Source organism: Carettochelys insculpta, chromosome 16 (assembly GCF_033958435.1).
Source record: "Carettochelys insculpta isolate YL-2023 chromosome 16, ASM3395843v1, whole genome shotgun sequence".
Lineage (NCBI taxonomy): Eukaryota > Metazoa > Chordata > Testudines > Carettochelyidae > Carettochelys > Carettochelys insculpta.
Genome location: NC_134152.1, coordinates 30,330,572 through 30,343,054, shown reverse-complemented (window position 1 = coordinate 30,343,054; position 12,483 = coordinate 30,330,572). Strand labels below are relative to the sequence as shown.

At 42.0% G+C, this 12,483-nt stretch overlaps 1 protein-coding gene across 2 annotated transcripts in view; it reads right to left on the bottom strand.

The window, feature by feature from the left end:
* The window catches only part of WIPI2 (WD repeat domain, phosphoinositide interacting 2), a 45,387-nt gene extending 35,889 nt beyond the window's left edge, over positions 1-9,498 (bottom strand). For both annotated transcript variants that reach the window (XM_075010564.1, XM_075010565.1), the window contains exon 1: positions 9,301-9,498. In XM_075010564.1, coding sequence (XP_074866665.1) covers positions 9,301-9,374 — 74 coding nt within the window. In that variant the 5' untranslated portion in view covers positions 9,375-9,498. The remainder of the gene's footprint in view (positions 1-9,300) is intronic.
* Between the last annotated feature and the right edge of the window lie 2,985 nt (positions 9,499-12,483).

Sequence of the window (12,483 nt, the reverse complement as noted above, 5' to 3'; positions counted from 1 at the left end):
TGTGATGCTACTGGTTAGTGACATGAACATACAAATACTTGTTCCATTTGCACCAAATCTTGTACAGAGTATGCCAAGTAAGATGTGTGTGAAAAGCTTATGATCTGCAGATTCTGTTTGCACTGTTTACACACATGCATCACTTTTGTATCAGGAGTTACGAGTACTGGCTATATACTTGTATTTTAAATGTTTCCTTCTTGGTAAGATCAACAGGAGGCTTGGCCAGTCTGTCGTAAGACTATTAGTCAAGTGAAGAGCAGTACTTGACACTGTACATGAGGTAGTGCCAGTCCATATCAGATGAGCTTTTCCATGTGCGTTCAGACCCATGTAAGAGCAGCATAAGAAGGACTGAGTCATGAATGGACAGGACCTTACTTTCTCATGTGACAAACTGCATCTTGGGGCATACTTTTACAAAGCAAGAACAATGCGAGTCCCATGCAGGAACAAGGTTATAAAAAGGGCCCTGGGGGGAGGGGTTCCTCCATTTGTTTTCAGTCCAGCTCATCATATCTGAAGGATCTCTGCTATGAACTGAAGATTGTAAGGAATGATGACCCATCCTAACAGAGAACATATTCCAGAGACTTGATTTAAGACAGTGGATTATTCCATATCTGCTACCAGCATGCACCAAGAACTTTGCAATTGGCTACAGCATGCTTTATGGGTGAGATCTGTGTAATAAGTTGACCTGGGAATGTGGCTGATCATTTGGGATCAAAAGAACCTGTTCTCATTTGGCAAGATTGATTTTCATAATCTCCTATGTATAAGAAATGGTACTAGTGGTGGCACAGGAAAACTGAAGTGTCTGCGGGGATTGCTTGCATGGTTTCAGGTTAACCAGTGTGACAAAGTGCTGTTTGTGACTGGTTTGGTGCACCTGACAAAGTAGGACCCCCCCGCCAAAGACTTGTGCTGTAAATAGCCCTGTCTCTTAGCAATTCACCCTGAATTGACCCTCTCAGCAGTGCTGCCAGAAATCTCTTGTGCTACTGTATAATGTGTGATCCTGAAGGACAGAAAAGAACTCCGAGGACAAGGAGGTAAATGCATCAATGGTCCCAACAAGTACATAGGCAGGAATGCTAGTGTACTGAAAGCTGAGGGAGGAGATTCCCAACAACTATGGACCAGCAAGTGTATACTAAGACAACTTTTGTTTACCTTGAACACCAATAAATTGGAGCATGGTATAATTTCAAAAAGTGAAACTTTTGATTCTATATTCATAGCAGGGGATGTAAGGCAAAAAGACAGTGCTAACAAGATTCTGGCATAGATTAGATTTAGGGGCTGATAATTGGCTCATGTGATTCAGTGTACAGTAACGAGATTAGGAACAAAAAAATTTTGGTGGTGCCTGTCCATACCACTACAATTAAAGTTATGCCAGCATTTTTATATAAATCCTTGTTCAGGGCTTTATTTCTTCCCAGAAAAGAAAAAAGATATCAAACTCAGGTACGTCTATGTCCAGGTGGAAAGACGTTGTAAACAAGAATTACAACTAAGATCAGCCATTGTAGAGAAAAAAAAACTGTGTCATTATTCAATTAGTTTTTCTTTTTTTTAAATGTGAAGCGCAGCCTAAATGTGAAGCCTTTGCTAGTAGAGATATGGAATAGCGGCTTCAATTTTTAATGTACTGCAAAATATCATTTCCAGATACTTTCACCTAAATTTTGTCACTGCATGTAAATTACAATTTGATTACACACTGTTTGTAACTAATGTTAATTTTCACATATAAATTTATATTATGTGGAAATTCATAAGAAACTTAAAACCACAAAAGGGATATATTAAGCTGTCCAAAAACAAACATTAAAATTGGGTACCGTTTTATCTAACACTCTATTCTGAACATACATATTTAAGGTTTTCTTGACATTTTGGGGGAGAGGTGGAAAAAGTACCCAAACAGTTACCTCAGTAAAAGCGCAGCTGCTTTCACTGTGTGCATGTACACGCTTTTACTCAAGTAGGTTTCCAGAGGGACACTGGTGACTTGTATTTAAGCACATTCCCCTCCCTGCCAAGCAGCAGTACTTTTATTGAAGTAACTTTGTGGGTACTTTTTCCACTCTGTTTTGGGGTAGGTATAATTATATAGAACTCAGATTGCCTGCAAACATCCAATACATAGGAGCGTTAATGTATCTGAATCCTGACCTGCAACCCCTTCCAAGCTGTCCCAGCCTTTCCTAGCCAGAGAATCCCAGTCATGCTTATGCAATGATAAATATAAAAGGGAAGCTGACTAAATCTAAACCCAAATTACAGGAAACGCTTTCATATCCAGCTGTCCCCGGAGACTGGGAGGTTGCCAGATACTCAAATATTCTGAAGAATAGAGAGGAATACCTAGCAATGCATAACATTAAAGAAAACCAATATTAGATATTAAGAAATAAACAAACGTAGGCAGAGTACATTATCAACAACAGTAATACTGTATACTGTAAACTTATACTGCATTTGTATTTATTTTTACTATTCTGTACTTATGGAAATTAATTAAAATTTACTTATGGTTAAAATGCCAGTTATTTGAGAGTTCCAGATGACAGAATGCCGGATATGAAAGAGTTTACTGAAAATATCTTGGCCCCTGTGACTGTGTCTCACTCTAATGTGTTCTCACTGAGTGAAACTACCACCTCAAAAAGAAGCATGAACCAGGATAAAAAATTCTTTTCATTAATGCATCAAAGGTGCGTATAGTATGTTTCAGGCAAAAATCCCAAATTCTAGCTCCAAAATATACCCTATCCAAGACAGACTTTGGATGTTGCATAAAAATAAATCCATGTTTTGTTTTGTTTTGTTTTTTTAAACACAAGTAAAATATTTGTGAATAGCACCTAAATATCTAGAAGTTACTGTTGCATTACAAGTGGAACAAATGAAAGTACATCTAAAATGCTATTTTCTGAGAAAGACAATGAAGAAGATACCTATTTGATTACATTCTGGAACTATATTTCCTTAAACTGAAAAACACTATGCAACATTACACCAACTTGTGTGTTGGTAGTATTCTTTAACGTTCCAACAGTCCAACTTCAGTAACTATGTTCTTATAAACTTGACAGTAATGAGTCACCAGGACCAGATGGCATTCTGAAAAAAATCAAATATGAAATTACGGAACCATTACCTGTGGTATGTAACCTATGCCTTAAATCATCTTCTGTACCTAATGACTGGAAGATAACTAATGTGATGTCCATATTTCTAAAGGGCTCTAGAAGTGATCCTGCCAATTACAAACTGACATGTCTGATGTCAGCACCAGACAAATTACTCGAAAATATAGTAAAGAATAGAATGTCAAACACAGAGGAACATAATTTGTTGGGGAAAAGTCAATATGGTTTGTGTAATGGGAAATCATGCTTTACTAATCTACTAGAGTTCTTTGAGGGAGTCAACAAGCAAGTGGATGAGGGGAATCCAGTGGCTATAGTGTACTTGGGTTTCCAGAAAGCTTTTGATAAGGTGCCTCACAAAGACTCTTGAGTAACGTAAATTGTCATGGGATAAGAGGGAAATCCTCTCATGGACTGATACCTGATTAAAAGACAGGAAACAAAGAGTTAAAATAAATGGCCAATTTTCACAGATGCAGCTAGTGGTGTCTCCCAAGGGTCCATACTGGTACCAATCCTATTCCATATTTATAAATTGTCTGCGGAAAATAGTGAAGTGGCAAAAATTGCAGATGATATTAAACTGCTCAGGAGAGTTAAGAACTAAGCAGACTGTGAAGACCTTCAAAAGGATCTCACAAAATTAGGTGATTGGGTAACAAAATGGCAAATGAATTTTAATGTTGATAAATGTAAAGTAATGCCAATTGGAAAAAATAATTCCAGCTATACATAAAATTGAACTATTTGAACTACTCAACTATTTGAACTATTTGAACTATTACTACTCAAGACAGATTTTGGAGTCATGGTGGATAGTTCTTTGAAAACATTCACAATGTACAGTAGCAGTCAAAAATGAAAAAAAAAACACCAACAATCTTAGGATTCATTAAACGAAGAGAGAGGGAATATCTTACTGCTTCTGTATAAATCCATGGTATGCACACACCTTGAATACTGTGTACAGATATAGGCACAAGGAAAAGTTACTTACTTCTTCCTGTAACATAAGAATTAAGGGGTCACCAAATGAAATAAATGGGTAGCAGGTTTAAAATAAACAAAAGGAAGCATTTCTTCACAAAGCTCAAAGACAACCTGTGGAACTCCTCGTCAGAGGACGTTGTAAAGACAAGGACTTTATCAGGTTTCAAAAAAGAATTAGAGAAATTTACAGACGTTAGGTCCATCAATACTTATTAGCCAGAATGGGTAGGAATGGTGTCTCTAGTCTCTGTCAGAAGCTGAAAATGGTAACAAGGGAGGGATCACTTGATGATTACCTGCTTTGTTCGCTAATTCTGAGGCATCTGGGATTGGCCACTGTTGGAAGACAGGATACTGGGCTAGACAGACCTTTAGTCTGACCAAGTATGGCTGTTCTTATGTACCAAGTGCAATTATAATAATATAAATTTGTACTAGCCTTCGATGCACTGAAACAATTAATGTCTCCTTAAGGACAGCTCTTTCCCATCTTCTTCTGTCTGACAGATTATTCTTTTCTACAAAAATTTGGAACTGCACTAAATTAAAAATCTTATCTTCTGGATTTTATATACATATACTAAAACAACTTAATTGAGTGGTGCAGTAAAATTCCAATTCCTTCATTCACTACCTTCATTTAACTTTGAACTATTTAGTTAATATTTGTAACTTTAGATTTAGAACACACACATCCTGGCTAGCAGCTCACTTACAACAAACTGGATCAACATGTAAAAGTGAACTGCTTTTTCAACAGAAGCCTTTAAGATCCGCTGTTTTATATATTGAGGATGCATATTTTATATATCTGATTCAAGTTGGGCTAGTTATCACTAAATCTGTTTCCTAATCAAAGAGAGGACAATCTGTTTCACTTTACCTCTTATATATTTAATAAACTCTGCTTTTCTTCTCTAGGGTTTGAGAAAGCAGGGAGGAAAAATTGCTCCCATTACGTAGTGCCATCCTTTCCCATCCCCACCATTACTGTGAAGACTACAGAACAGGGCATCATATACAGATTTAGGTTTGACCAGATGAATTGTGGTTAGCTGGACTTAATTTCTGTAGAGAACAGAAGATAACCAACACTGTTCTTCAGCAAGTTAGAGATTCGTTTTTAAACTTACTCACAAAATCCAAATATGACAACAAACAGCACAGACCAATTCCAGAAAAAGATGAATATTTCTGGAAAAATAAATCCAGGGACTGTAAAACAGTTGAGTTAAGAGGAAATAATTCTGGTCAACTGTAATTCCTAGCTGTGATAAATTTTCAGTAACAAGGGATCATAGTGAGAAACAGTCTCACAAAGCAGTTTGCTAAACAAAGCTTGCTATGTTAAATCAAGTTTCATAAGCAACCTGTTAAACATTTCAAGTTCAAATACACAGGTAAAAATACTGAAGTGGGAGGCTCTATCATACCGCTATTTTATGTTCCTCCACTTGCAAAAGCATACAAACACTACCCTGCAGACAAAGTTATCATGAAACAGATTTCTCCTCTGCATACACACTGATATGATTTAAAAAACAAACTCAAGGGACTTTTATAAGGAAAAACAATATCAGCGTTAAGGAAGGAAAGAGTAAAGTTTTTAGACTCTTCAACTTGGACAGCGTATTTTAAAAATAAGTTAACGGCTAGTCCTTTAAAATAGTAATAGAAAGAGGTTAAAAAAATAATCCCTAGTTTGTTATCCTTTGGCTTGATTTACCTTGTGACTGGTAGAAAAAGTTGTGCACTCAGTATTTTAAAAAAAGGCAAAAAAAAGCACATACTCTGCATGCTTGAGTGCATGCTGACCTGTATAAGGCAGTGGTTCTCAATCTTTATTATTTCTGAGGCCTTCTCAACACGCTGTAAAAACTTCATCGCCCATCAGGGCCACAACAATTGTATATCTGCATAGCCAGTTCCAGCATTAGGTGGTAGCACACAGAGCAACTGACCAAGGGCCCATGCCACAAGGGTTCTCGCTGAGCTAAGTTCAGCAGGCTTTGGCTTCCACCACAGGTGGCAAGGCTGTGAGCCCAAGCTTCTGTCCCAAACAGCAGGGCTTTGGCTTCCAGGCCTCATCAAATCTAACACTGGCCCCTGCTTGGCAACCCCCTGACATCTGCTTGCAGCTCTCCCCTCTCTCAACACCCCCAAAGCCCTGATTGAGAACTGCTGGTATAAGATGCACAATATGAAGTCCCAAAGAAGTTGCAGAAACTTCTACCAGAAAGTTGAAGAAACTTGGTGTGAACCACTATAAAACAGAACATTTATGATTTATTTACAGCATGCCTGTGACTATAGGTAGGTCCAAATAGCAGTTATTTTGAAATAACTATTCCAGCATCTACACAACACAACCGCTATTTCAAAAGTGGTAAGCCTCATTCCACGAGGAATAGAGCCTATTTCAAAATAGCAACTTTGAAATAGGTGCTGTTAAGACAGGGAATAAAGCCTATTTCGAAATAAGCCATAGTGCATCCAATGGCTCTGTTTTGAAATAGGCTCTGTGTGTGTAGCTGCTGTATTTTAAATAGATAAGTTCTATTTCGAAATGCATTTTTGTGTGCATCAGTGTAATTTCCAAATAAGCTATTTTGGAATAGCTCATTTCAAAATAAGGCTGCTGTATAGACATACATATGCTACCCTCCCTCTAAATCCGGCTGTTGTTCCTCCCCGCCCTCCCCCACCCTACTATTCTCAACATCAAATACATCAGCCAGGTTCACAGTATCTCCCGCTCTTTCAAAGAATCCCAATGCAGTATTTCCACTCATTTTCCAGAGCTATCACAGAATATCACCCAAAGCTTTCACAAACTCACTGAGTTTTCTGCACTTTCTGAAAAGGGATCAAGATATTTGAGGCTGCTGCAAGGAAAAGAGATTTGATTTCTTACTGTTCATTTGTAGAGCTATGAAAGCACAAGCCACTTCAAACACCTAGAAGACACTGATTTTGCTGATGATGTCCTTCCAAACCGACCTGAAAGCATGGAAGAAAAGGTCGCAACAGGAGATAAAACTGCCGCAATGACTGCACTGAGCTTTAACAAGGGAAAGACCAAGACAATGAGGATTAACCAATTCAGCACCACCATCATCACACTGGGAGGGGATGACCTGGAAGATGTGGAGTAGTTCATCTACTTGAGGAGTATTATTGGCAGAAAGAGGAACAGACAAGGATATCAATGGCAGGACAAGGAAAGCAACAGCTGCATTCAAGACTCTTTGTCCTATTTGGGGTTCACAAATAATATCTGCAAAGACAAAACTGTGGATTTTCAACACAACTGCGATGAGTGTGCTGTTGTATGGATATGAGAACTGGCGTACCAAAGTCTTCAAATCACAAGCTACAGACATTCATAAACAGACGCCCGAGGCCCATCATTGACATCAAATGGCAAGACTTTGTCTCAAATGAGGAGCTTTGGAACAGAGTAGGACAAGAACCACTTAATGTTCAAATCAAGAGAAGGAAGTGGGGCTGGTTAGACCACACTCTCAAAAAACCATCATCCAGCATAGTCCATCAAGCTCTCAAATGGAACTGGCAAGAAAAATTCAAAAGAGGAAGACCTTTCCATAATTCTTGCCACCTCTGCTTCCTCCTGTTACCCATATTTAAACTGAAAGTGTTAAACTTCAGTGATACTTTCTCATGATATTCTTCAATATGTATGAATTTATTTGTCTACACCATATCCATCATCACTTTTTGTATTCCTAAGCTAAGGAGACTGAGACTCGGACACAAAGCTAAAACAGTAAATACAATTAGTTGAATAATTTGGGGGATAAGGGTGACATGGAGTATGCTATCACTCTCTAGAATCCAAAACACATAAGAAAAGTGAGATTTTAAGAACCATGCTGTTTTGTGAAAAGGGGGTGCCCATGGACTTTGAGTAAAATAAGACATTGAACAGAGCTACTGCTAATGAAGCATCTCTAAAAGATATTACACTTCATCTCATCACCAGAGAGGCTTAAGAGAAAGTTACCTGAAAACATGACCACAATGAGTTGCAATCCCATGCCACACTAACTCCTTGGAGTCCCATCCCTCAGTCTCCCGAAGAGAATGACACCGTAAAGTGAACAAGGGACACATCCCAGGGACACCAAAAAGGAGCACATTTCAAGGACAGCAATTGAAAGTGGAGGGTAACCACAACACAGAACAGAGAAATTTTAGGGCATTAAGAGGGGACACCGTACTTGTATGTTAAAGATTGCGTATGATAAATAGGGCCTTATGCCTGTACCAATGGTCCCTCTAATCTTTTTCCACCCACGTGCCAATTTTACCCATCCATGTGCAGAATAATTTTTTTAATGTGCATGGAGTCATGTATGAACATGCAGCACCAACAGGAACACAAAACCTAGATGTTGGCACTCTGCTAAGGAGTGGGGCAGCATTCGAATTTCCCCCGAGTGGCCACACAAGTACACAGCTTACAGGAAACACTGTTCTCTGCACCTCCATTTCCTCAGCTGTAAAATAAGAATGATGCTGACCCAGACCTGCCAAGCACTGTGATCTAGCCAACAAAAGCACTTACAGGAACTTTATCTTACGAGTTGGGGAACAGAAAAGAGAAGTGCATCCTCCACATCCAAACTGGAGGAGTGAATGAGGAGCTCACAAAAAGAGTCTACAGCTTATCCTGTCCAATGGGGGAAGAACAGCTGGATGGGGAAAAAGCGAGGTGTTGGGGCACACTGAATGGGGCTGACAGGTGTTGAATGCCACTGAACCAAATGACAAACCCCGTATATGACAGACATCACTTCAAACCAGGGGGTGCAGAAGCATCACCCACTTGCACCTCAATCCAGCACCTGCAGGAGTGAGTGCTGTGGAGGGGGCCCACTCCCACCGTAGGCAGGGGATGGGGGGAAAAGAGGTCTAACTGGAGGCCCACTCCAGCCATAGCCTCCAGCTGGGGGCAGGCTGCGGGGCAGCACCTCGCCTAGGCAGCAGAGCAAGACGGGCAACGCCCCACTACCCCACCCCCCACGAGAACCAGGCAGCCCCGCCCCCTTTCCCAGAAGCCCTTCCCCTACCTCCAGGTCCCTCCCACCGCCGCCTACGGCCCCGAAGTGCCCCCCCCCCTTACGTGTTGTCCTGGTTAAAGTTGGCGAAGAGCAGCTGGCCGGAGCCGGCCTCCCCGCTCTGACTGGCCAGGTTCATGGCGCCTCCCTAGGCGGCAGGACCCCGGCCGGCGGGGAGCTGAGAGCGCGGGCTCAGCCTCTGCGGCTGTGGGCCCCACTTGACTCCGACCGCCCCCTCATCCCTTCCAGCGCCTTGTTTACGCTCCGGCAGTCGGAGCCCGAGCGCGCCTGCGCCATCCCGCCCCCACGACCCATAACCTCCCAATCCACACAGGCGTTGTAGGCGGTGCGCGGCCGCCCGGCCACCGTATCTGTGGTGCGCACGCGTCCGTGCGGCCGGCGGGGGGGGGGGGTGTGTCCTTGAAAGCTGCGCATGCGCTAGTCTGGCTACTTGGTTGAAAGCCACTGGGTGGTTGCAGAAGCTGAGTGGCATCAGCTCGAGTCAGGGGCTGGCTGGCGTACATGGTTCGGTGGTGTTTGTAGCAGGGGGTTCGAGTCCCGTAGGTCCCGAGGCACCTATCGCTTTAGGGAGCCCCACTTCTCTGCTCCTTAAGGCTCGGGTGTTCGTCACCCATGCATAGTACCTTGTTCCTGCTGCTACCCCTAGTAGTCCCTGCTCAGGTGGGTATCATGCTCCAGGAGCAGAAGGTTAGTGTTCTCTGTAAGCTGGGCAGTTAGGTGTCTATTCAGGTGCTGCCTGGCTGATTAGCAGAGCCTCAGCCAGCAGCATGTGTTTCCACTGGTGGTACACATAACAAAATTTATTCTGTCAAGTATGGGAGGAGTAGCCGTGTTAGTCTGGATCTGTAACAGCAACGAAGGGTCCTGTGGTACCTTATAGACTAACAGAAAAGTTTTGCGCGTGAGCTTTCATGAGCACAGACTCACTTCTTCAGATGCTGGTCTTGGAAATCTGCAGGGCCAGGTATAAATAAGCTAGAGCAAGGGTGGGGATAACAAGGTTTATTTAAAATTTATTCTGCACATGTATAAAAAAAAAACAGGGGGAACAATGGTGTAGGGAAGGGTCTATGCACCACCAGAGGGCTTCTAACTTGCCTGTGAAAAACAGCCAGATGTGTGCATGCAGCTTTAATGAATCAGGAAGTCATCTGTACTGCCCCAAACCTCCAGCTTTTGAGATGTCTCCCTAGATCAGCAGTTCTCAAACTGGGGGTCAGAACTGGGACTCCAGTGTTGGTCGGGACCCTGTTTTAATGCAATCGCCAGGGCTGTTTAGACTTCCTGGAGATTCCAGGGTTTGGCTTTATGCTCCCTGTCTGGGGTGCTGGGACTTGGGCTTGGGCTTTGGTTTTGACCTGGCCACCTAGGGAGGCAGGCTCAGGCTTCAGGGCCCTGCCGGGGTTGTAGAGTAATTTTTGTTATCAGAATGGGATCGTAATGCAGTGAAGTTTGAAACCCCCTGTCTTAGCCCTTGCTAAAATTGTTGGAGGAACAGTTTTCCTGGATGTTAGCTGGAGTATCAGTAAAAAGAGTGAGCTCTTTCAGAGCCATTTGCACTTGTGGATCTCAAAGTGCCATACCAAGAATATTACTCCAATTTGTAGATGGGGTCACGGGAGCACATAAGCTTGCCTAAAGCTACATCATAGTTCAAGGGCAGAGCTAGGGATAGAGCCTAAGTATCTCAACTCCCACACTAGCAACTGGCCTAGTAGACTACGGTGATAATCTGACAGCTCATATATCGGTAAGATATGAGATCATTTTCTTGCCATTATAGTATTCACTAATTCAGCTGCAGCTCTGGAGTCTAAGTCTTCTGATTTCTCAGAGGCTTCTGCTATGGGCTCATGTCAGGGCTTGTCTATGCTTTGGTGAAGATGGACCTGTTCAGGATGGATCTTTCTGATTTCAATTTTGTGCAGCTGGTAGAAACACAGGACATTGAACTATCTGTAGCTAGAATTGTGTACCTGCAATTGACTTACCTGCCTAGTATAGACCAAGCCTCAGTGTGTACACACTGGTATATTAGCACCCCCCAATGTTAAAAATCATCATGAATCACCCGCTAGCCCCTTCAAAAAACAAGCAGTCCTGTAGCACCTTATCTGATGAAATGGGTCTTACTCACAAAAACACCTTACCTAATAAATAAAGTGGTTAGTCTTTAAGGTCCTACAGGACTGCTTGGGTTTTTTTTTGTGAAGCTACAGACTAACAGCTCCCCACCCCACAAAAAGACCATGAGACTGAAAATAATAATGTTTTCATTCTTTGACTTCTGATTTTTGAGCCTTGGATGCACCTAGATCACATTTTCAGGTTTTCATCCACAGCCCTGTGGCCTAGAAACTTCCTTTTTTAAAAAAAAAAATAAAAAGAAACCTGGACTTTTCATGTAATTACTTGTTTCTAGGAGCTGGGCTCCTAACTAAAACCTGAAACGTTGTGAGCCTTGCAGTTAACTCATGGGAGTTGGTAACACTGTACATAGAAACTGAGGGATGTTCTCTTGCTAATGCACAGAACTGGGAGTTTGCAGCTCTAGACTGTTCCCTGCAGTTGTGCACCGTCACTTGAGAACATCACATATGCCCTTGGGGCATCCATTTCCCCACCTGAAAATTGGCTGGAGATCATAATCCATACTTTGTAGGGGCAAAATGAGGCTAAATCACTGAAAGTTGATAATGTGCTGTACGCTATGTAAGTGCGTGGTATTTTTCCACCTCTTTATAGCGTGACTCATATAGAGTTCACATTGCAGGCAAGCACGTAGAAATGATCATTCGCATTCAGGCAAGTTCTATCTTGATCACAACTGAACTGAATTAGATACAGGTGAAACACTGAGATAAAGGAAGAACAAGTTGGAAGAAGCTAGGCTGCACAAAAGTCTCCTCCTAGCTCACCAGAAGAAATTCTCTGTAGACAGTCATTATCTGCCAACTTCAGTGACTCTTGCTAGCCTTGCAGAGTGTGCCCAGCAGCTAGGGTGAGGCAGCTGGATTCTCTTTTTCATGGGCATCAACAGAAATAATTTGCTAAATTTTGCCCAGTTGCTGCTGTGCAGCCCAGTGATGGCTCCACTTCAGTCCTGTATTTCTGGTCATGTTGCATGAGAAGGAAGAACTTCAGCTTCTCTCTCAGATCCTTCAGGGTCGACACCTTTTCAACCTGTAAACTGAGCAAATTGGATCTGGAATCAGAGAGAAGTTGGC